The sequence below is a fragment of the Acinonyx jubatus genome, chromosome C2 (assembly GCF_027475565.1).
Source record: "Acinonyx jubatus isolate Ajub_Pintada_27869175 chromosome C2, VMU_Ajub_asm_v1.0, whole genome shotgun sequence".
Lineage (NCBI taxonomy): Eukaryota > Metazoa > Chordata > Mammalia > Carnivora > Felidae > Acinonyx > Acinonyx jubatus.
In genome coordinates, this window is record NC_069384.1 from 151,300,373 (window position 1) to 151,323,917 (window position 23,545).

Genomic DNA, 23,545 nt, shown 5'->3' on the forward strand with positions numbered 1-23,545 from the left:
GAGCTGTGCTAGAAGAGGTGTGTAGAAGAGATCTAGATTCCTAAATATAGGACTGGGAGGCATTGAAAAAACTGGAGGAAGGATAGGTAAAGTTTCCTAAAAGCGAAAGGACCGATAATGTCTGGGAAATGAGAAGTAGCTCCAAGTATTTGGAGACTAGAAGTGCTTCCCAAACTTTGCTTTATGTTATCATCACCTGAGGAGCTTTAAAAAATCCAGATGCCCATGCCATACCCCATAACAATTAAATCAGACTACTCTGGGAGCAGGAGTCAGACATCAGGATTTTTTAAAGACCCTCAGGTGATTCCTATGTGCAGCCAAGTTTGGGAACCACTGGAGTAGTCTGTGTATGAGGAAGTAAGACTGGGAGGATAGGGCAAAATCGTGAAGAGTCTCAAATGCCCAGCTACCTCATCTGGTCTCGAGGCAATGGGGCACCACTGAAGGATTCTGAACTGGAAGTAATGCAATGTGACATCTGCGGAAGATGAATGGACAGAAGAAATGGGAGGGGCTGAGACTCTAGAAGCAAAGAGACACTAGCTACACTGATAGGCTAGTTTTCTTTTTAATGTAATTTATTGTCAAATTGGTTTCCATACAACACCCAGTGGTCATCCCAACAGGTGTGATAGGCTAGTTTTTGACTCAGGGGAAACAGCGCAGAGAAGGACACGGGTTGTGTGCATTAGCTATGTCTGTGCGTCACCAAATCCTCCCTGCCTCATTGGAAGCTGTACTGCCCCTCTCGGAAAACTCTGTGGTGTTCTCCTCCCTGCCACGGGGCTGCCCAGTGTGGTGGGCCCGGATTGATCAGATAATCACCAGGTGGCTGTGCAGGCAAAGCCTTGTTGACCCAAGAGAGAGCTGCGCTCTCGGCTTGGGCCAAACCCCAGGTGTGTGGCAAAGTGATCCCCGTACCAGACAAGCTGGGGGCCAAACCCGAGTGGTGGTTGAGAGGCTGTGCAGCCCGTTGCGCCCATAGAGGGCAGTCACCTTAACTGTCTCTAACTCTTGGAGTCATCACTGCTCTTCCAGGAGCTTCCCGGCCATTCCGCCTGTAGGGAGAGGCGCACTCCTGGGCAAGTACAATGAACGCGGCTGTGAGCGTGGAGACGTCGGGGGTGTCCCTGGCCTCTTCCCAGGGACAGGGTCCCTGTCCTTGGTCCCTGAATGCCCAGCGTCCCCAGAATGCAGGCCCGAGCACACAGCGCTAGACAGCCAGCGAGTGACTGCCCAAGGCGACCACGAAGTGGGAGCCAGTGGGCGCGGTGTTGGTTGCCTGAGCCTGGTGTCCCTGGTTTCTTTGTTGGAGGGGGCGGGAGGCAAGAGAGGAGGCGAGCTGGGGCCGTCAGCTGACCGTGTGCTCGGTTTACCCCACCATCCAGGCGGGCCCAGCCTAAGAACGCAGGAGTCCCCGAGGACCCAAACGTGTCGCAGGGGCGCGTGTGCGCGCTCGGTCCCTCGTGGCGGCCGGCTCGAAGCCCTCGCTTTTCAAAGGCGGCCGGGAGCCACCCCATTGGAGCACTCGCACGCCTGATGGGAGACACCGAAACGCCTCCTCTGAACACGGTGACAAACACGCCCTCCCACCCAGCGGCGACATGCACGTGACAGTCCTCGGGCTCTCGCAACTACGTGGAAACTTGGAATAGGTCTGCGGCTGCACACAGCCCGGACGCCGGGGTCCCCGCGCCCCCGCCCCCTCCGCGCGGCCCGGGAGCCCCGCCGCCGCCGGCAGGGGCCCCCGCGCGGCCGCCGCTCCCGCCGCCCGCGCCCGGGGCCGCGGCTCTCGGGCTTCGGCGCCGCGCCCTGCCTCCCCCCCACCCCCCCCGGGAAGCAGCCCCCCAGGCGGCGGCGGCGGCGGCGGCGGCGGCGGCCCCGGCCATGTGGGACCCGCGGGCAGCTAGGTGCGTAGCGGCGCGGGAAACGCGGGGAGCGCTTCTGGCCTTGCGGGCCCAGCGCCTCTGCCCGGCGGGAAGCGGCGGCGCGCTGGGGCTGGCGACCCCCGAGCGGTCGTGGGGCGGGGGGAGGGCGACCCGGGCCTGTCGCGCGGGGGGCGCGCAAGCGGGGGCGGCTCCGGCCCCGGGGGTGGAGTGGGGGGCGAGGGCTCGCGCGGCGACGGGACCGCGGCGGCGCGCGGCCTGCCCCGTTCCCACCCGGGCGCCGAAGCTGCGGCTCCCGGGCCCACCTCCCACCTCCCGCGGGGGGACCCCGGGGCCGCTGGCCGGTGGCGCGGCGCGGACCGGCGGACGCGCCCCCGGGGCACGCAGTCGGGGCTGGCAGGTCCGGACGTGGGGCGGGATTTACGGGAACTTGGACGGCGCTGGCCGCCCCCCCCCCCCCCCCCCCCACGGCGGGAGGAGGCTCGCGATTTCCGCCCCGCGAGGCCTTGTCTCCAGCCCGCCCGGTCGGGAGCCGGGCTGGCCCGCAAGGGGCCGTCCGGTCCTCCATCCTCGGCTAAACGCGCCTGGGTTGGGGGTAGCAGCAGGGCCCCGCGGCCGAGAAGCGGGGGGATTCCGCTGGCGAGCGTTGGCAGGCGTGGGTTCCCAGCCCGGAGGCCGGGAGGCGCTCTCCGCCCCCCGCGCCGCGCGCCCCCTCGGAGCCCCGCGGCGCGGCTGGAATAGCGCCTCCCTTGGGTGCGCCGCGCGGGCCGGCTGCTCGCCCGGCCCGAGGCGTTTGCGGGAGCCCGAGAGCCTTCGTGCTTCCCCGGGACAATTTCTAGGGAGGTGTGCAATTTGGAAAATAAAGGGGAAATTTTTGAAAAGAGGGGGAGGGAGGGGGGGCTCTGAGGTCTCTAGCCCCCAGCCCAGCTGCTTTCGGTCCGATTTCTGTCGGTGGATCCTTAGCAGGAAGAACGAGCGGGGAGCAAAGGGCCTTGCGTTCCCAACGCCCAGGCTCTCCTCCGCTCCCCGGGGTTGAGCCTCCCGGGTGCCAGGAGCCTTTTTGAGGCAAAGCTTTTACCCGGATGACTTGGTCTTTTGTGGAGTATCCTGTTTTGTGTCTCAGTGAAAGGGCTATCGTAGTAGGAGAGTCAGAAGTTTGTTTCAACTGTTTTCCAGTCTAGTCTGTTTTGTAGAATTGCAGGCTGGGTGACTGAGTTCTAAGTAACCTTTGCTGGCTCCTGTATCCTCTGCAGGGCGTGGAGGCAGGAGAGGTATGTGTGGCATTCACCCCCTGGAGTAGGATCCCACTGCCTCAGGATGTGGGTTTCCCCATGTTTAAAATTTCTTTATTTTATTTTTTAATGTGTGTGTGTGTGTGTGTGTGTGTGTGTGTGTGAGGGGGGGGGGGATTGTGAATAGGGGAGGGGCAGAGAGAGAAGGAGACACAGAATCCGAAGCAGGCTCCAGGCTCTGAGCTGTCAGCACAGAGCCCCTCCTTGGTCTGGAACCCACAAACCCAGAGATCATGACCTGAGTGGAAGTCAGAAGCCTAAAGGACTGAGCCACCCAGGCGACTCTCCCCATCTTTTTTAAAAACCAGATCCACAGTCTAGACCCACCCCTGACCCCATATATACAAGTATAAAATTGCAACAAGGACTTTACAGTATATTATTCTTTCTACAGGGTGGGGCACAATGATATTTTCTATTTTGTTCTATTTTCTGTTGTTTAAACACGCTAGTCATAATCCGTGAACTTCATTTTGTGATCGACTAACCAGTTTTAGGGGGCAACTGCAGGCTCTCTTTAGGGCTGAGGAGAACATCAGCATTTCGCGGAGAAACCAACTTTGGGAGGGAGGAGTTGGTGTAGGAGACATGAAGGAGGCTGAAGTTCAGAACGGAGTAAGGAAATTCATACCTAGGTCCTGAGAGTACCACAGGACATGGCTGTGTGGTTCCCATCAGTAGCATCTACAAAGGCAGACCAAAGGATGCTTCCAGTTACTCTGGTTCTGTGTGTCCACAAGGAGCTCGCCACCTGCCATGGAGGCCAGTGGAGCCTTGGTTAAGTTTTGGAGAGATAGGGGCGTAATGTCTCCTTGGCGTTAGGCCTTTTTTGGGGTGGTGAAGGAACAAAGAAGGAGGGTGCTGCAAAGCTGCCTCAAATTCTGGATACATAAATTCAAAAGAGGATCCTTAACATCTCTGCCCAGAATTCCACAGCTGCAGTGTTAGGGGCAGGGCCATGAACAATGTATAGATGGAAAGACTGAGGCCCATCACCTGTTAGTCATTACAACTAATGAAGGGTAGCCCTGGGATTGAACACCCACTGTCTTGATTTCTCAGCCCATGACTCTCAAGGACCGAATAGAGACTTTGCCCTTGACTCTCAAGGACCGAATAGAGACTTTGCCCTTGACTCTCAAGGACCGAATAGAGACTTTGCCCTTGTGGACTTCTCAAACTCCTCTTTGCTGATTATTTGTTTCCTGGGTCCCTACCAAATGCAGGCATATACTGTCTTACCGTTTTATCTTTGCTTCTTGGGATGAAGATTCTTTTTTTTTCCTTTTCTTCTTCTTCTTTTTGCTTGGGTTTCCCCTGCATTTGCTAGACTCAGGAAATGCTTTTTGGCAATAAATTGTGACAACTGTAAGGTTCTCCCTCATTTGTTTCCCATCTCTCAAGATCACTGCCCTTCCCCCTGACCCTGGCCTGGTTTTGGAGTCCATAGCTGCTGAATTTATTTTAGTTTATTATTATTATTTTTTTTACTTTAGATTCACTTAAAGTGTGACCCCATCTTTCCTCTTAAAGCCTTAGCTGCCACTGGGAAAATGTCACAAAGAAATTTTCTGGATTATAGTACCACCTTTTATCCTCTCTAGATACCAAAGATAAATGCTGTAAAAATCATTTTATGCATTTACTATTTACTCAAAACATTTGGTGAACATCTACCATATCCTGGTCACTATCTTAAGGGCTAGCTTATTTATTTATTTATTTATTTATTTATTTATTTATTTATTTATTTTTGGGATTTGTCATATGCCAACCGTATAACCTCATTAATTATCAATTGAGATTTGAAATTGTGTTGAAGGTGGAGGCTGTGTCTTAGATATCTTTGAATCCTTTTCTATTCGTAGAATGGGTAACAGCATTCTGTACATATGGGTGTTACATTCAGAGTAAATTGAATGATGGGAAACAAAAATAAATGAAAATCTTTTCTCCAGAGTGAGAGATGCAAAGTTAAATCAGTTATGTTTTCTTTTTAATTTTCCTTTTTTAAAATCTTTAAATTTTTTTTATTTTTTGAGAGAGAGAGAGAGAGAGAGAGAGAGAACATGAGCAGGGGACGGGCAGAGACAGAGGGAGACACAGAATCCAAAGCAGGTTCCAGGCTCTGAGCCGTCAGCACAGAGCCCGATGCGGGGCTCGAACCCACGAACTTGGAGCTCATGACCTGAGCCGAAGCCAGACGCTTAACCGACTGAGCCACCCAGGCGCCCCTTTTTAATTTTCTATTTAATACATTTATACCCCTTTCACCCATGTCTCCCATCCTCCTTCTCCACCTCTGGCAACCACCAATCTGTTCTCTGTATCTCTGAACATTTTTTTTTTAAAGATCCCAGATATAAGAGAGATTGTATAGTTCTGCAGAATCTTTTAGTAGACAAAGTGGAGCCCCTAGGTCCCAAGTTTGAGGAAGGTAAACTGATTCTGTGGATGTTTTCAAGAACTGACGTGGAGGTTGGGGCCTGGGCCTCCGGCCATTGTCAAGAGCGTGGCATTGTTTCATTTGACCTTGAGGAACAAGCTCTCTGTTACCTTTCCCCACCTTGGGAAGTCGAGCCCATAAGTCACTGGCTTGCCTCTGGTTTTCCAGTCAGTGACACAACTGACGGTGGGCTCATGGCTTTCTAAGTTTTAAATTTTCTTTTACTTCTTAATTTATTTGATTTATTTACAAATTTTTTTAATTCACATTTTAATTAGCATACAGTGCAATATTGGTCTCAGGAGTATGGCTCATGGCTTTTGTAACAAGTTTCCTTGGAGTGCAGCCTGAAGTTTTCAAGGCCAACAAATCCTTGGTGGAAGAAATCTTTACAAGGAAGAGGAATTTGGGGGAAATGGACAGTCTCTTCAGCAGAGATGACACTTCAGGTTGTGGCAGAGACTGATGGTGGGGACGGTGGCAGTGGTGGGGAGAACATTCAGGCTGAAACTCAAAAAGTATTGAACGAGGTGAGCAGACACGTCAGAACCCGCAAATGTCACAGCACCCAAACCAAGAGCAATGCTCGTCTGTTCTGCCTGACCAGACATTTTTCTTGGTCTCAACATTCATGAGTGAGCACTGCCTTGTTTCCTTGTTTCTTGTTGAATTTTTGGACAGGTGAACGAGCCTTACCTGTGATACCAGTTTAGCCGAATTGACTCCATCTTTTGTCAGGTCAGTATCAGTGCCCACCTGCCCTCACCATGGCATGTTTGTCCGAGCTCTTGTGGGCCTGGCTAGCTGGTGGGACTCACTCCCTGTGTGTCTGTTAGAGCCGGGACAGGTGCAAATTTGGCTCTGTGTTTGAAGTTCCAACCACACGTAGACTGAGAATTTTTTTAAGTGCTGGGTCCTCCGATCCGTGGGGCAGCGCTGGGAAAGGGAACACGAGTGCCAAGCCTGGAAAACGCTGATGCTATCTGGGGGGAAACCATGCCACTGCCCGACAATGCAGAAAATATGGAGAATTACAGGCCATACCGGGCAATTTGATTCCCTGTGACCAGAGTACTCGGGTCACGGCCTTGGGTCATATCCACCTCTGACCTCCAGGGTGCTCTCCTTTGGTCACCTTTGGGCCAGCTCATCCCTCAGCCCATTGGGGTCCCCTCTCCCTGGAGGCTCAAAATATGGTGACTTTGAGGGCTCACTCAAGTCTAAACTTGTTGGCCAGGGTCTAAGGGTCCTGATTGGCCCTTAGACTTTCTCTCTGACGAGCCCTTTTTTCTCCCCTCGGGGTTTTACCTCTTCTTACCTCTTTGCAAGTCAGTTCTTCTCATATAACTGAAGGCCCTGCATTGGCCTATGGAGGATAGAAACATCTGAGACACAGGTGCTTCTCGTGCTGGTAGAACAAATTTGATGGCGGGCAGACCCGTGAGAAGACCTCAGTGGAGACGTAGACAAGCGCCCCGAGACAGTTCCCAGCTCCTGAATCCTTCCCAGGAGGAAGTAAGGGAGGCCGCTTTTGAACCAGGCCTAGACAGACGAGAGAACTTCCAGCAGGCAGATTGAGGGGGGCCAGGAGGGAGAGAGGGACAGTCCAAGTGAAAGAAGCAGCTTCTTAGTAAGAATAATACTGAACAAAAGGGCTTAGACTCTAACCGTCAAGAGAATACTAGCAAGGATAACAACGGTTGACCTGGAGCCCGGCTCTATGTTTGGTGTGTTTCAGATATTCCGTTATGTGATTCTCACAAAAGTATTGTGAGCAATACCCATTTTACAGATGCCCCTGCAGCAGAACGTAAGCTTCTGGGCAGCAGTGTTTTGGCCGGTTACGCTCAGCCCCATATCCCAGGCATCCAGCAGAGTGCCTGGCACGCAGTAGGCATTCAACTCATTTGTGCTGACTGACTGAGGACCCAGGGAGTCCTGTCAGAGAGGTGATGCTGTCCCCGTTTTCCAGGATGGAAACTGAGGCCTCGGCTCATGTGGTACCAGGTAACGTGTGACTTGATCCCACGTTTTGGGCCTTTCTTTCCTATGAGGAGGACACACTCGTATCCTCATATTCTCCTCTGACACGTGCCCCAGCCTTGCAGAGGCATGGGAGAAGGAGGGAGCCAGAAAAATCTGGGGTCGTGTGGCTACAGCATGGCAGGCAAAGTGTTGGAGAATGCTGGAAAGCTAAGTTGAAGGTGGTGTGGGTGAGAGGCTGAGAATGGGAATCTAAGCTACTGAGAGTTTATTCCAAACGGTTTTAAGAGCCATGGAAAGTGTGTGCGTGTGTGTGTGCGTGTGTGTACATGATTCTGTGTTTTTTTTTTTTTAATTTTTTTTTCAACGTTTTTATTTATTTTTGGGACAGAGAAAGACAGAGCATGAACGGGGGAGGAGCAGAGAGAGAGGGAGACACAGAATCGGAAACAGGCTCCAGGCTCTGAGCCATCAGCCCAGAGCCTGACGCGGGGCTCGAACTCACGGACCGCGAGATCGTGACCTGGCTGAAGTCGGACGCTCAACCGACTGCGCCACCCAGGCGCCCCCATGGTTCTGTGTTTTATTAAGAAGGCTGAGATTGTGGATGAATACATTGTTCAGCCTGGCCAAAGTTCATACTTTTTTCAAGGCCAAGTTCAAGGCCCTGTGTTTTAGGAATCTGTCAGCTGGTGTTAGAGTGGGAGCTAGAACTCAGCTCCTCCGGGTGCTGCTAAGGGACCTCCCTTTCATGGGGTGGTCCTTCAGGGGCCCCTGTCTGGGGGAGACTGGTTTATGAGGCACTCCTGGGCACCTCCAGCCCCTCCCCACGCTGCAGTAGATGGTGTTTTAGCCTCTCTGCAGGGTTTGTCTTGCCTTCCAGATTGAGGGGGAAGCAGACTGCTGTGGTTTGAGGACGGGAGGTGCAATGGAGGCCATTAATCAGCATTTGAACGGTTGCGGTTGTGGAGAGGCTTGGGGGTGGAGCTGGGGGAGGAGGTGACTGGGCTGTGAGTATTCAAACTGAGCCGTCTCTGAATCAGAAAGCACCTTTTTTCAAGGGCTGTCCTAGGAGGGCTTTGTCGCTTCCTCCTGACTTCACAAGCAGGTGCTCCCCGTGAGGGGAATATGGCAGTTATCCACAGAAGCCAGGTCAGGAGTTGTAAGCAACCTGTGGTGGCCGATGCTTACCTCCCTCATCTGTCCTGAAGCAGAGTACGGAGTGCTCACTTTTCAGTTTCCTTCAGGTTCGCTTTTACGGGGATTTTATTTCATTCTTTCAAGAGTTTATCGTATTCAGTTTATTTTTTAAAAGCTTATTTATTTTGAGAGAGAGAGCGAGCGCATCCTCATGAGCAGAGGAGGGGCAGAGAGGGAGAGAGAGAGAGAGAGAGGGAGAGAGAGAGAATCCCAAGCAGGCTCCGTGCTGTCAGCGCAGAGCCCGATGTGGGGCTCGATCCCATGAACCGTGAGACCTGAGCTGAAATCAAGAGTTGGATGCTCAACCGACTGAGCCATCCAGGTGCCCTATTTTTAAGGACTCTCTATACCCAATGTGGGGCTCCAGCTCGCAACTCCGAGATCAGGAGTTGCATGTGAGCCAGGCACTGAGCCAGGCAGGCACTCCTGGATTTGATTTCAATTTTGAAGGCCGTCCTTTATGTTTTCCCCGGTCACCCTCACCCTTCCTACATCCATCTCCCCGAGGAGCTGTGGACCCAGATTTTTGGTAGCAGACTTGGGTTTGTACCTTGCTTGGAGAAATCCCTTCACCTTGATCAAAAATGTTTCCTGATGTGTACAACCAGGATAATACTTACACCTCCTTCACTAGCACCGTTAGGGATGTTCCGTGAGAAAATGCCGGAGAAGGTCTCAGCACGGGGCCCGGCACGTAGTAAGTGCTCAATAAATTTTAGCTGCTGTTACCTCAGGCTGCTCTCATTCAAACACCAAAATGGAAGGGTGCCGATCTGTGCACACACTGAGGAGAGACCGTGCCCACCGCTAGCCCCTGAGTGGGAGGGACGTCGAGAGTCCGGGACTCCAGTTCAGAAGTAGGAGTTGCGACTGAGCCACCTTTGCATGCAGCGATATTTCTTGAGTCGCTTTCAGAGACCTGGTGTGGTTTTGGGAATTTGGAATGTCTGTCTCTCAAAGCTCACACCATCTGCACACTATCGAAGCCTACAATGCAAAGACCTTGGCCCATCCTTTTTCAAGAACAGTATTCTTTAGTCTGAGTTTACATTCTTCCTTCTTTTTTTTTTTTTTGGAGTTAAAATATTCCTTATTTTGTGAAATTATGGGACGGTGGAGGGTACACGTAGACATTAAAAAAAATTTTTTTTAATGTTTATTTATTTTTGAGAGAGACAGAGACAGAATGCGAGTGGGGGAGGGGCAGAGAGAGAGGAGGAGACACAGAATCCGAAGCAGGCTCCAGGCTCCGAGCTGTCGGCACAGAGCCCGACGCGGGGCTCGAACTCAAGAGCTGCGAGATCGTGACCTGAGCTGAAGTCGGACACTCAACCGACTGAGCCACCCAGGTGCCCCAACATTTTTTTTTAATTAAAAAAATTTTAAGTCAACTTTGTGCCCCATGTGGGGTTCAAACTCATGACCCAGAGATCAAAGAGTCACATGCTCCTACTGACTGAGCCACCCAGATACCCTTGGCTCCGTGGTATCCTTTTTTTTTCCTTTTTCAAGTTTTTATTTAAATTCCAGTTAGTTAACATGCAGTGTAACATTAGTTTCAGGTGTAGAATGTAATGATTTATCACTTACCTGCCACATTTAGTGCTCATGCCAACAAGTGCCCTCCTTAATGCCCATCCCCCATTTAGCCCATCCCCCCACCCATCTCTTCTTCAGCAACCCTCAGTTTGTTTTCTATAGTTAAGAGTCTGTTTTATGGTTTGCCTTTCTCTCAACCCCCCCCCCCCCACCGTGTTCATTGGTTTTGTTTCTTACATTCCACATATGAGCGAAATCGTATGATATTTGTCTTTCCCGGACTGACTTACCTTGCTTCGCATAATGCACTCTAGTTCCATCCCCATCTTTGCAAGTGGCAAGACTTCATCCTTTTTTATGGCTGAGTAATATTCCGTTGTATATGTATTATCACGTCTTCTTTTTCTTTTTAAGTTTATTTATTTATTTTGAGAAGAAGAGGCGGGAGGGGCAGAGAGAGGGAGGGAGAGAGAGTGAATCCCAAGCAGGCTCTTCATCGTTGGCATGGAGCCCCAGGTGGGGCTCGAATCCATGAACCATGAAATCATGACCTGAGCCAAAACCAAGAGTCGAATGCTTAAATGACTGAGCCACCCTGGCGCCCCAATTACCACGATCACATCTTCTTTATCCATGCACCAGTTGATGGACATTTGGGCTCTTTCCATAGTTTGGCTATTGTCAACAATGCTGCTATAAACAGCAGGGTGTATGTAACCCTTTGAATCGGCATTTTTGTATCTTTTGGGTAAGTGGTAGTGCAGTTGCTGGATTATAGGGTGGTTCTATTTTTAACTTTTCCAGGAGCCTCCATACGTTTTCTAGAGTGGCTGCACCGCCTTGCATTCATTCCTGTCAACAGTGTAAGAGGGTTCCCCTTTCTCTGCATTTTCCCCAACATCAGTTGTTTCCTGTGTTGTTAATTTTAGTCATTCTGACGGGTGTGAGGTGATATCTCATTATAGTTTTGATTTCTATTTCCCTGATGATCAGTGATGTTGAGCATCTTTTTAATGTGTCTGTTAATCATCTGTATGTCTTCTTTGGAAAAATATTTATTCATGTCTTCTGCCCATTTTTGAACTGGACTCTTTATGTTTTGGGTGTTGAGTTTGAAAAGTTCTTTATAGATTTTGCATCTTTACAAGATTGTATCCAATAATGGTATCCAATATGTCGTTTGCATCTTTACAAGATTGTATCCAATAATTGTATCCAATATGTCGTTTGCAAATATCTTCTCCCATTCTGTAGGTTGCCTTTTAGTTTTGTTGATTGTCTCCTTTGCTCTGCAGAAGCTTTTTAGGTCGATGAGGTCCCAAGAGCTCATTTTTGCTTTTGGTTCCCTTGCCTCCAGAGACATATCTAGTAGTTGCTATGGATGATGTCAAAGAGGTTGTTGTCTGTTTTCTCCTCCAGGATTTTGATGGTTTCCTGTCTCATATTTAGGTCTTTCATTCATTTTGAATTTATTTTCATATATGATGGTACACTTAAAAATTCCTTTTAATGTTTATTTACTTAATTTTTAAGTGTTTATTTATTTTTGAGAGAGACAGAGCGGGAGCAGGAGAGGGGCAGAGAGAGAGACAGAATCCAAAGCAGGCTCCAGGCTCTGAGCTGTCAGCACAGAGCCCGACACGGGGCTCGAACCCACGAGCTGCAGGATCATGACCTGAGCCGAAGTCGGACACTTAACCAACTGAGTCACCCTGGTGCCCCGATCCTGGAGGCTTTTTAACCCCACACAGAAGGCGATGTGATGGATTTGGGGACCATCTCCCTGGTGGCGGTGAGGAGGCCAAGCTGGAGTCGGGTGAGGCTGGGGTAAGGGGAGGGTGACAAGGCGGATACTGTAGTAACCCAGGCCGACGAGGAAGAATTCTCTGGAGGGTGTGCGTGAGCCAGACTTGGGGACAGCTCTTCTGGAAGCTGTATGCCGAGGTGGGGAACAGCTGACTTGTCTTCGGCCTGTTGTTTCCTAGTCATGGCACTGTGTGTGTTCGTGCTTAGATGCCCAAGTTGATTTTTGGCCCAAATCTTTGGTGTGCAACTGGGAATGGCACATAGTATTCGTCTGGGGCAGGGTGTACCTCCTAGGGTCAGTGTGGAGGGAAAGATTCTGAGGCCTCGTTGAGCCCTGCAGGGAGGGATACTGTGACTAGAGATGTCTGGAGTAGGGTGGAGGCAGGACACCCCTGATTTAGACCCTTGTCTAACGTGAAGCTGTAAAGAGGCATGAAATGGGCATGCTGCTCTCCTTTCCCCCTTTCTAGCAAACGAAAATAACAACAATTCAAATTGCTTAGGTAAAAGAAGGAAAGTTCTAGAAGGTGGCCCATGACTTCAGTAACTAGGGAAGAGGCAGGGGAATGTGGAGGGAGCCCCTCTTTCTGCCTCTTCCACTCTCTGTCCACTCTCAGTCCAGAGTGGCTTCTTCTCGGGGTGGGGGTAAGGCTGTACCCCTTTCGAGCCTCCTACCTCAGCTGCCACTACCAGAGGAGCTCTTCCCAAAGTTCAGGTTCAAAGTCCCAGGGAAAGGTTCTGTCGGGGAACGCTGGCCTGCAGGTCTGGCACATAGAACAGGTGTGAGGGCTGGGGTTTGCCTCTGTGCACCTCACACCTCCTGTCAGAAGGCCTCTGTGGTGAGCCAAGCAGCCATCCCAGAGTGCGTTCACGTCGGTTCATTGGCCTCCTTCTAGAACTTTCCTTCTTTTGCCTAAGCAATTTGAATCGTTATTTTCATTCGCTAGAAAAGGGGGAAAGGAGAGCAGCTTGCCCATTTCGTGCCTCTTTACAGCTTCACGTTAGACAAGGATTTATTAAGGCCTGTAAGCAAGTGTGGACCCTTCTTTTCAAAGGAACAATCACAGCAGAGAAGGAGAAAGTTGGGGGCCATTTTCAGATGTTGCAGTGCTGACCCCCTCTCTCCCCTCATCCAAGGCCTCAAATCTCCCGATTTTCTCAGCTATAGCTATTTAACTGACTGGTAATTTCCGGGATCCCCTGTGGAAACAGGCAAATACTAGGGCTGTGTTTTCTACCAAATATTTTCTCTTTGCTGGGTAAACAAAGCAAAGGTTCTGTAAATGTTGCAGGGGTTACACTCAAATAACCTATGGAGGTTGTCACGGCTGGTACCGTTAACCGAAACCTTCACAGACCAGGGGCAAGACCCGGGTTCTGGCCCTGGCTCTTTCGCCCCTGCAACAGGTGGTGTGGACCGGGGTGCCGGGGTCCAGGAGAGAAGCCCAGGTTTGAACTCTGGTGCTCACCACATTGTGACTGTGGTCAGGCCCCCAAATCTTTGAGCCTTGGTTTCCTTGCTCTGGAAACTAGCCTAATAGTGTCACTTTATTAAGTCCTGTTTATTTATATGATTCTGTGAGCATATTCAGTGAGGGTGTCATACTCGTTTGCTAGGGCTGTGATAACAAATTACCACAAAGTGGGTGACTGAAGTCAACAGAAGTTTATTCTATCATAGTTTGGGAATGTTCTTCCCATTCCCAGACCTACTCCCCAAAGATAGCCACTCTTGTTCGCTTCTTAAGGCCTTCCAGAACTTCTCCCAGTAGATCGAGTGTACACACATACACAAATATGGCCCTAAGCTTTCCAAGTTGCTCTACAAATTGTTCTCCAGTTTGCTTTATTCACGTCATCGCGCATCTTGACATGGCTTCCTCTTACTTAGATCAGCCTCATAGTTAAAAAAAAATTTTTTTAAATTAAAAAAACATTTTTTTTTTAACGTTTATTTATTTTTGAGACAGAGAGAGACAGAGCATGAACGGGGGCGGGGCAGAGAGAGAGGGAGACACAGAATCGGAAGCAGGCTCCAGGCTCTGAGCCGTCAGCCCAGAGCCCGATGCGGGGCTCGAACTCACGGACTGCGAGATCGTGACCTGAGCTGAAGTTGGACGCTTAACTGACAGAGCCACCCAGGCACCCCTAAAAAAATTTTTTTAAGAGAGAGACAGAGACACAGAGAGACAGACAGAGCATGAGCAGGAGAGGAGGGGCAGACAGAGAGGGAGACACAGAATCCAAAGCAGGTTCCAGGCTCTGAGCCGTCAGCACAGAGCGCGACATGGGGCTTGAACTCACAGACCGTGAGATCATGACCTGAGCCGAAGTCAGACGCTCAACTGACTGAGCCACCCAGACGCCCCTCGTTCTTTCTTTTTAAACACTTTTGTAAGACTTTGTGGTGGGGAGCTGCACTGTGATTTATTAAACCAGTCTCCTGTCAATGGGCATTAATGCTGGTCCCAGTCTTTTCTAATTACAAACAGTTTGACAAGTGAATAATCTTGTACATGTTCCATTTCCAGTGTGTGCAATCAGTCTGTAAGATGGATTTCCAGAAGTGGAATCACCAGCTCAAAGGCCGTCTGGATGTGTCACTTGGTTCAGTATTCCCAAATTTCCTCCTAGAGCAGCTGAAGATGATCTAGAATGTGTCCCTACATTTTCTCTTACTGCTTTTATGGTTTCTTTTCCTCAATTCCTTAAATGAGCTATTTGCATGTAATAAAAGGCACAGATTTTGAGTGCACTATTCAAGGAGCTTTCGCAAGTATATATACCTGTGTGGCCACCAGTCCATCGAAATCTAGAACATTTCCATTCCCCGCAAAAGTGCCCCTCCCTCCTTAGGCAACCACTGTTCTGATTTCTGAGATTTGCCGGTTCCAGAACGTCATCCACATGGGATCACACAGTGTATCCTCTTTTGAGTCTGGCTTCTTTTGTTCATCATATTTTTGAGGTTCTTTGTGTTGCTGTGCATTTTATCATATGATTTGTATTGGTTTTCTATTGCCCCCGTACCAAATGCCACAGACTTAGTGGCCACATAAGTGAGTTGTGTCACAGTCTATGGGTCCGAAGTCTGGGTCAGCTTGGCTGAGGTCAGGGTGTTGGCTGGCTGGGCTCTTACAGGAAGGTCTGCAGAGAAGCGCCTTCTAGGCTCATTCACGCTGCAGGCAGGATCAGTTCTTGCAGCTGTAGTGTTGAGGGCCCTGTGTCCTCACTGACTGTCACCCAGGGGCCTCTGTCAGGTTCCAGGGCCACCTACCTTCCCCTTGACGTTGCCTTCTCTCCACCAGCAAGGCAGTCAGTGATGGGGCCGGGCTTTCCCTAGTTCCACGTCACGTGCCACATCTCTCCCGCCTTCTTCCCTGGCATCTTCCTGACTCCAGCCAGAGAGGTTTTCTGCTTCTGATTAGGCTGGGCTCACCCAGATCATCCAGGATGATATCCTTGTCTAAAGGCCTATAATCTTAACTACATATACAAAGTCCCTTTTGCATTCACGGGTTCTGGGGATTGGGGCGCGGGCAGATTTGGCGGGGGTGTGTGTGTCCATTGTTTAGCCTAGCACACGCTATGAGTTAGAAATTTAACTTCTTTTCCAGATGGTCAGCCAGTTGTACCAAAGTGATTCATTCTTTTCCTATCTATTAAAAATGCGTCCCTATCACACATGGAGTTCTTTGATAGTAGTATATATTTGTTTCTGGATTTTCTATTTTGTCCCACCCATCTGCCTACTCCCATGTTAGCATCATCCTTTAAAAATCAGATAAGTTTTGTAAATATATTTTAAAATGTTAGAGATTTTCTCTTGATCCTTTTTTCTCTTTTTCCTGTAGAATATATTTCTACTTGGCACATCCCTGACGGTCACACGTGATCCATTGTCAGGCTTCTGTGTGTTTCCCCAAATTGGGTACTTTATACCGTTCGATTCAGTGCCATCAGAATGGATCCTCAGGGGCGAGGCTCTGTGTGTGTGTGTGTGTGTGTGTGTGTGTGTCTGGAAGATAATTCAACATTATATCCATTTGTGTTTGAAACCAGAGCTTTCTATATTTCTTTAAAAATTTTTTTTAGTGTTTATTTTTGAGAGAGAGCGCAAGTGGGGGAGGGGTAGAGAGAGAGGGATTCACAGAATCTGAAGCAGGCTCTAGGCTCTGAGCATTCAGCACAGAGCCTGACGCGGGGCCTGAACCCACAGACCGTGAGCTCATGACCTAAGCTGAAGTCGGACGCATAACCGACTGAGCCATCCAGGGACTCCTAGATCTCCTATTTCTGTAACGCAAGGTTAATTTTGACTAAAAGCTTTGGAGTTGACTCTTCCTGCCCTTTAGTCCCATGGAGAGTGTCTGCCTCCTGAATGGGCCTTACACTGGTTCATTTCTCTCCATGTTGCCTGCAGCCAGCATGATGGAGTTAGTTTTTGTTAATCCCCAGCTCAAAAGCCTCTGGTGCTGTACTGTCCAGTGTGGTAGCCATGGGTCACAGGTGGCTGTGTAAATTAAGGTTAGTGAAGCTGAAACAAAAAATTCAGTTCTTCTGTACCAGCCATATTTCAAATGCGTAATAGCCACGTGTGGCTGGTGGCCACTGTCTTAGTACAAAACAGAACATTCCCATCATCATAGAAAGTTGGAGTGGACAGGGCTGCTTTCTCAATCGTATTTAAGATGAATTCTGGTATCCTCGGTCGGCCTTCATGATCCCAGATTATTTATCTCTTACAGCAATTACCAATTACTTCCCAGCCTCACTTCTGTCCCCACCCCCTGGCAGTTCTTGAACGATGAAGCTCAGGGCCTTTGCATATACTGTTCCCCTGGCGCTATTCTTCACTGGGCCAACTACTCACTTTTGGGGCTTGGCTTACATGTCACTTGCCCTCCCCATTCTAAAGTTATATTCTCGTTTTATAAGCTTTCTTTTACCCTCTACTTTTCTGCTTCAGAAGAACAATCCGTTAGCTATAATATTTGTGTGGTTATTTATTTTATGTCCATCTCTCTAACAGACAATAAACTTCTTGCAGGTGAAATAGTGGTTGCCCTTTCACCACGAAACCCCCGATGCCCAGGACAGTGCCTCACCCAGGTTAATTCCATGTAAATATTAACATTGGAGTAATCTAAAGTTCTAGATCCTCTTGAGAGGCACGAATATGTTGGGTGAGTAAGTGAAAATTTCATTCAAAGAGGCATAGCTTTAAAAGCAGTCAAGAGACCCCACATATTAGGGAGATTGTTATTTATTTACGTTTAGGATGTAAATTTCACAAGGGTGGTTTGGAGCTGAACTAGTCCATTGGTTTTCGAATCACCATCCTGACTTTGGTGAACACGTAGTTGGGGGTAATTGAGGCTATAAATTAAGGTGGAAGTCATTTAAAGTTGTTGGATAAAGGGGATTCGCTGGATTAGGACAGCCCTGGGGTTTATGGCAGGCCACTGAGCTGGGCTTTGGTGGGTTGGTGCAGGCTGGTGAGACGTCTGCGGGGTGGACACGGTGATCTGGTATTTCTTGTTCTAATTAAACACCCAGGTAGGAAAAGCTTGAGTCCAGCACCTCATACTTTTCCACAGGCCTTTTGAAAAAAATTTGGGTGAGTTTCTCCAGAAAACCTCTACTCTTCCCCATCAGCATTTACAAGCCTTCCCCCGGGGGGAGGAGGGGGGAAAGAAAAGAAAAGAGAAGAAAAGAAAAAAGAAAGAAGGGCAAAGAAAACAAATTGGAATCTCCAGAATGAGTTCTGACTTTGGATTTCTATCCCAGACTGTCTGTGGCCACCTTCTCTTCTGTGGGGAGTAGGAAGGAGTCAGTTTTAAGAACTGTTCCCCTTGGCCTTGGTTCAGAACTGTCTATCCCCAGCATTCCAGGGTTCGTCTTAAATCATTGACTGTCTTTGCAGGGTTTTTTGAAAGGATTTTCATAAAAAAGAAAAAAAAACCCCCAGAACAAGAAAAGTGAATTTGCTATCAAGATTTCTAGTGCTCAGATGACGTATGAAGGTAAAGCCTCCCTGTGCCCATTTTAGTGGCCCCACGCCCAACCCTGTCTGAAGTCTTTGCTTTATTCCTATAAGTCAGTTACAGGGTTTCATGTGTATATAGACAACAAGTAATAAAAGCTACAACAACCTGGATCTGCTTTGTTTCAGACTTGCTGGTTTAAAAAAATCTGCCGAGGGCACTTGTATTTTTCTTATTTCTACTTCCTAGGGTGTAGCCAGGCAGCTCATGACACCTCCCCACAACTGGACCTTGAATCCTGATGGGGACACAGTGAAAATGACTGCCAGCCAGCACCACAGCTGTGAGACTATCTACTTTGGGCTTTCATCACACCAAAAAAAAACCCTGGAAGTGAGGGCTCGGTGCCAGCCAAATCATCACATGCCTTGGGGATTGACTGGGTGCTGACCTTTGAGCCCCTGTCCTGGCCTTTCAGACTGAAGTTCAAGGTCACATCACCTAGGTGTGCACTGTAGTGCCACGACTTTCTGTGTCACTGTGGCAAGTAGCTTAACTTCTCTCTGCTGCAGTGTCCCTGTGTGTCAAATGGGGATGCAGTCATGACTCCCTCGTGGGTTTTCTTGTAAGAATGAAATGGCGTGATTGATGTCAGGCACATAGTAGGCACTTGGTACGTATTAGCCATCAACTATATGCATTACCATTTGTACTTAACAATTTATTCTATAAACAGACTGCCCGGTTGCTCAGACTCAACCACCAAGCCCTCTGTGTTCTAAGGAAGAGATATAAAGCATTCTTCCCTATCATGAGACCGTGGCTGCTAACAAATCCTAATAAGAAGCCAAAAGCCGCGGCGGGGAGCCTGGGTGGCTCTGCCGGTCAAGCATCTGACTCTCAGTTTCAGCTCAGGTCATGATCTCGCTCTTTCCTGAGTTCGAGCCCTGCCTTGGGCTCTGCGCTGACCGTGCGGAGCCTGCTTGGGATTCTGTCTCTCTCTCCTGCTCTCTCTGCCCCTCCCCCACTCACGCTGTCTCTGTCTCAAAATAAATAAATAAAAACTTAAAAAAAAAAAAAGAGGCAAAAAGCCTTCTGTGTGGCTGGCAATTCCCCTATTTCCTGTGACGTCATTTTACCGAGAAAAAGCAGAAACAAGAGAAGGAATACATTTGACGTTTGCTCACCTAACATTAAAAGCTCACTGTTGGTGGAAGCAACCCGAAAATTCTGACATGAATTGTTTTTATTGCATTTGTAAATAAAGTGGAAATGTTTTGTGTTTGAATTCTTCAATTAAGCCCTTAAAGAGTCTCATTTTAATAATATTTATATTCTGATTATTAATGTACATTGTAGAGCAGCTGGGAATTCAGAAAAGTACAAGAAGGAAAATTAAAACCCTGCCTAATCTCAATGGTGTTTCATTTTGGCATATTTTCAATATATTATATGTGTTAAAAATTCAATTTGGGATTATACACCTATTTATGTAGACTGTACTTTTCATTTACTAACATAGCCAATCATTAAATGTTCTTTTACAACATGATTTTTTAATTAATCGTGTGGTATTCTCCCATAGGGATATATTTTTTTAAATTTTTTTAATGTTTATTTATTTTTGAGAGAGACAGAGACAGAATGCAAGTGGGTTAGGGGCAGAGAGAGAGGGAGACACAGAATCCGAAGCAGGCTCCAGGCTCCGAGCTGTCAGCACAGAGCCTGACGCCGGGCCCAAACTCACAAACTGTGAGATCGTGACCTGAGTGGAAGTCAGAAGCTCAACCAACTGAGCCACCCAGGTGCCCCCCCCCCCCATATGGGTATTCTATAACCGATTCAAATCCATTACGAGTCATAGGACATTTAGGGTTATTTCCACATTTCACTGTGGCAAACATCTGTAAGACTGAATCTGTCCGTGATGTAGTACATTTCCCCTCTAAGCGGTATATGACAGCCCCTGACATTTGGGGTCATTCTTTTAATTCTTTAAGTATTTCCCCATGATACCTTGTTGCTGTAATTCTTCATTTCTTTGCTCTCTAGTGAGAGTGATCTTTTTTATTCACTCTCCATATATTTAGAAATTACTTGCATTCCTCTGTGAATCATGGGCTTACAGCCTTACACATTTTGGACAAATTTGTGGCCTTTTCTTGCAGTAGAGAAGTATTTTTTAAAGTTTTTATTTATTTTGAGAGAGACAGAGAGAGAAAGAAAGAGCTAGCAATGGAGGGGCAGATAGAGAGAATGCCAAGCTGGCTCTGTGCTCAGGTCGGAGCATGACGTGGGGCTCGATCTCACAACTGTGAGCTCATGACCTGAGCCGAAATCGGGAGTTGGACGCTTAACTGACTGAGGCACTCGGGTGCCCCGGGGAGTTATTTCTAAAAGAGCCATATTGGGACACCTGGCTGGCTTAGTCAGTAGAACATGCAACTCTTGATCTTGGGGTTATGGGTTCAAGCTGCTCTCTACTACCTTTGCTCAGCAAACACTCCTGGGGTCCATGGGCAGGTGAGGCTCTGGATGCTTGTCTCCGACTACACATCAGAGAGAATCAGTAACAGGCAACCTTCTGGGTTGCCTGGGTTTGGCATTCCTTCTGGATTTGGCATTCCAATCTGTTACATCATGAGTATTTAAATGGCCCTCATATGCTAGTCTGTAGGGCTACAAAGATGAGTAAGACAGAAGGTATGACTTGGAAGAAGTAATCTCGGGGACAAATACTCTGGGGATTATATTAGAGTGTTTGAGAAAGGGGAGAGGGCGGAAGAGGCAGTGGCTGTGGCCCTGTGTCCTAACCCCTCGTATATGGAGGCCTCTAGACCTTTCCCCCCTTCCAAGAGGATGGGAGGGCTATCCACTGAGTTTCGCTGCTGCCAATAGTCGATGCGGTGCAGTGGTCAGGAGCAGAAACTTGGCCATCAGGTCGGAACCGGGGGCAGGTGACTTGAACCTCCAGGAGCCTCAGTTTCCGCCTCTGCACAGCGGGGACGGCGCCTCCTTACGGGGCCGTGGTGGGTGGGTAAACAAGAAGGTAACAACAGTGCCAGTTTCGGGAACAGCCGCCGCTTCTCGGGCACACACGACCTGCCAGGTGTCAGTCGTCTTGCGGGCAGAAGCAGCCTCACCACTCAGTGCCCGGCCGGCCATTAGCACAGAATAAATGGAATCCCCCCCCCCCCCCCCTGCCCAGCTGCTGCCACTGAGGTCAGAAAAGAACTGGGGAAGAAACGGTCTCTTCAGGAGCCCCGTGTGGTCCCCTGGTGGTGAGGGGTGTTGTCAGGATGTGCTCGGCAGGTGGGTGGGGCCAGAATGAACCGAGTGCCTCTCCACACAGTCAGCAATGCAGACGTGAAGGGAGAGCGGCTGGGCTGCCAGCCTTTCCCCCCACCCCGTCTCTCTGCTCGCAGGATGGACCCCACGGCTTACGCTGAGCTGTTGAAAGAATCTGGCAACCAAGTTCTTAAGAACGGGAACTTCTCTCTGGCCATCAGAAAGTATGATGAGGCCATCCAGATTCTCCTGCAGTTATATCCGTGGGGGTAAGTGCTGGGATTTACTTCTCACCTTTCGTTTGCTTGTTTGTTTGTGTTTTTTTTTTTTTGTAGCAAATGGAAGGAAACTCACTCTGCCGCTTGTTTTCATTTCTTATCACGCGGCCTAGTTTCTGTTTTCTTTCTCGCCTACTTCCTATTTATCCCCTCTGTGCTGTGAGCTCAGAAACTGCACAGAGAATACCAAGTACTGGAGAAATAGAAAGTGAAACATAGGACGCTGTTGGTAAGCATTGCACAATTTCCCCTTCTGTCTGGTTATGGGAATCTGAGTTCCTGGGACGATCCCAGCCCCCAGCCTCTCTCAATGGCCATCTCTCTCACTTTCTTGATCATCTGTGATGTCTACCCCCAGGCTACAGTGTGTACCCCAGGGGGACTCAGGTCCACCCCTTCCTCTGCCCCCTTGGCTTTCAGGAGACCTGTTCCCAAACATTTTTATTATCGAAGCACGCTTAACAGCTAAGAGCTGTTGTCTGTGTAGGGTGTAGCTTTCAGTAGAGCCCGTATTTGAATTTAAAACGGAGATAAGCTTAAAATACGTTTTTAAGCATCTATTGAAAAGATCAGTAATAAGCCCATTATATGTTAACATAAGGAACACATTATAATGCAAAATAAGTATGTTTTCCAAAGCTGAAAATTTAGTGAGAAGGGTGGCTGGCCCAGTTTTCATTTTTGCAGACCTCTTTAATGTCCGTCCCCACAGAAGGCATCCGACTTCTCCTATCTGCTTCTGCGTTCAATCCACTGTGATACCACGCGTCGTGTAGCCTCCGAAGATTCCCCGCACACATGGGGGAGAATGTGTGAAAAAGACACATGCGTGGTCCCCTGTTACCGCTGTGACTAATGACCACAATTTAGTGGCTGAAAACACCGTTTATTATCCTATAGTTCTGGCGGCCAGAAGCTGAGATGAGTCTCCTGAAGCTAAAATCGGGGTGCTGGTGGGGCTGGTCATTTGCAGAGGAGAACCCATTTCTTGCCTCTTTCGGCTCTGGGTGGCTGCCTGCACGGCTTGGCTTGTGGTCCCTTCCTTCATCCTCAAAGCATCTCTTCCCAGTGTGCTGCCACGTCGTGTCACTCTCTCCTCTGCTACAGCCACGTCTCCCTCTGTCCCTCTCCCATAAGGACTCTTGTGGTTGTATCCTGATCCAGGACAATCTCCCCCCAAGATCTGTAAATTAATCCCATCTGCAAAGTTTCTTTGGCCAACAAGTGGTACCATTATTGGGGGACTATTATTCAGCCTGCTATCGTTGGGAAAATATTTTGACCTTGTGGGCCACCTGAGATGGTCTTGGGGCACACCAGACACTGCCAGACCACACTTGGGGGACCGCTGCAGTAGAGGAGGCTGAGATTGGCATTTGTGGGGTGCCTGCGGCCTAAATTTGTACTGGGAAATGCCCCGGGGTGAAATTACTGAATCCCGGCTCCCACCTCCTGCCTTCTGTCACCTTGGTGTCTCCCCAGTAGCTGGATGTGGGTTGAGTGTCATTGATTTGGGCCTGTAATTCCGCCCCTCCCGGCTCCGATCAGAACGGTGTCAGAGCTGGGCCTCGAGCACATAGCATTTGACTTTCTTTTTTTTTTTTATTTAAAAAAAAATTTTTTTTTTAATGTTTACTTATTTTTGGGACAGAGAGAGACAGAGCATGAACGGGGGAGGGGCAGAGAAAGAGAGAGGGAGACACAGAATCAGAAGCAGGCTCCAGGCTCCGAGCCATCAGCCCAGAGCCCGACGCGGGGCTCGAACCCACGGACCGCGAGATCGTGACCTGAGCTGAAGTCGGACGCTTAACCGGGAGATCGTGACCTGAGCTGAAGT

The 23,545-nt window shown here is 49.1% G+C and overlaps 1 protein-coding gene across 2 annotated transcripts in view; it reads left to right on the forward strand.

Moving 5' to 3' along the window:
- Positions 1–1,706: 1,706 nt before the first annotated feature.
- Positions 1,707–23,545, forward strand: part of TRANK1 (tetratricopeptide repeat and ankyrin repeat containing 1) — a 97,660-nt gene continuing 75,821 nt past the window's right edge. Inside the window, exons 1-2 of one of the 2 annotated variants that reach the window (XM_027040627.2) lie at positions 1,707–1,913; positions 21,568–21,699. In XM_027040627.2, the coding sequence (XP_026896428.1) occupies positions 1,891–1,913; positions 21,568–21,699 (155 nt within the window). In that variant the 5' untranslated portion in view covers positions 1,707–1,890. Of the gene's footprint in view, positions 1,914–19,780; positions 21,700–23,545 lie in introns of those variants that run through there. The other variant, XM_027040626.2, reaches the window with a different exon arrangement.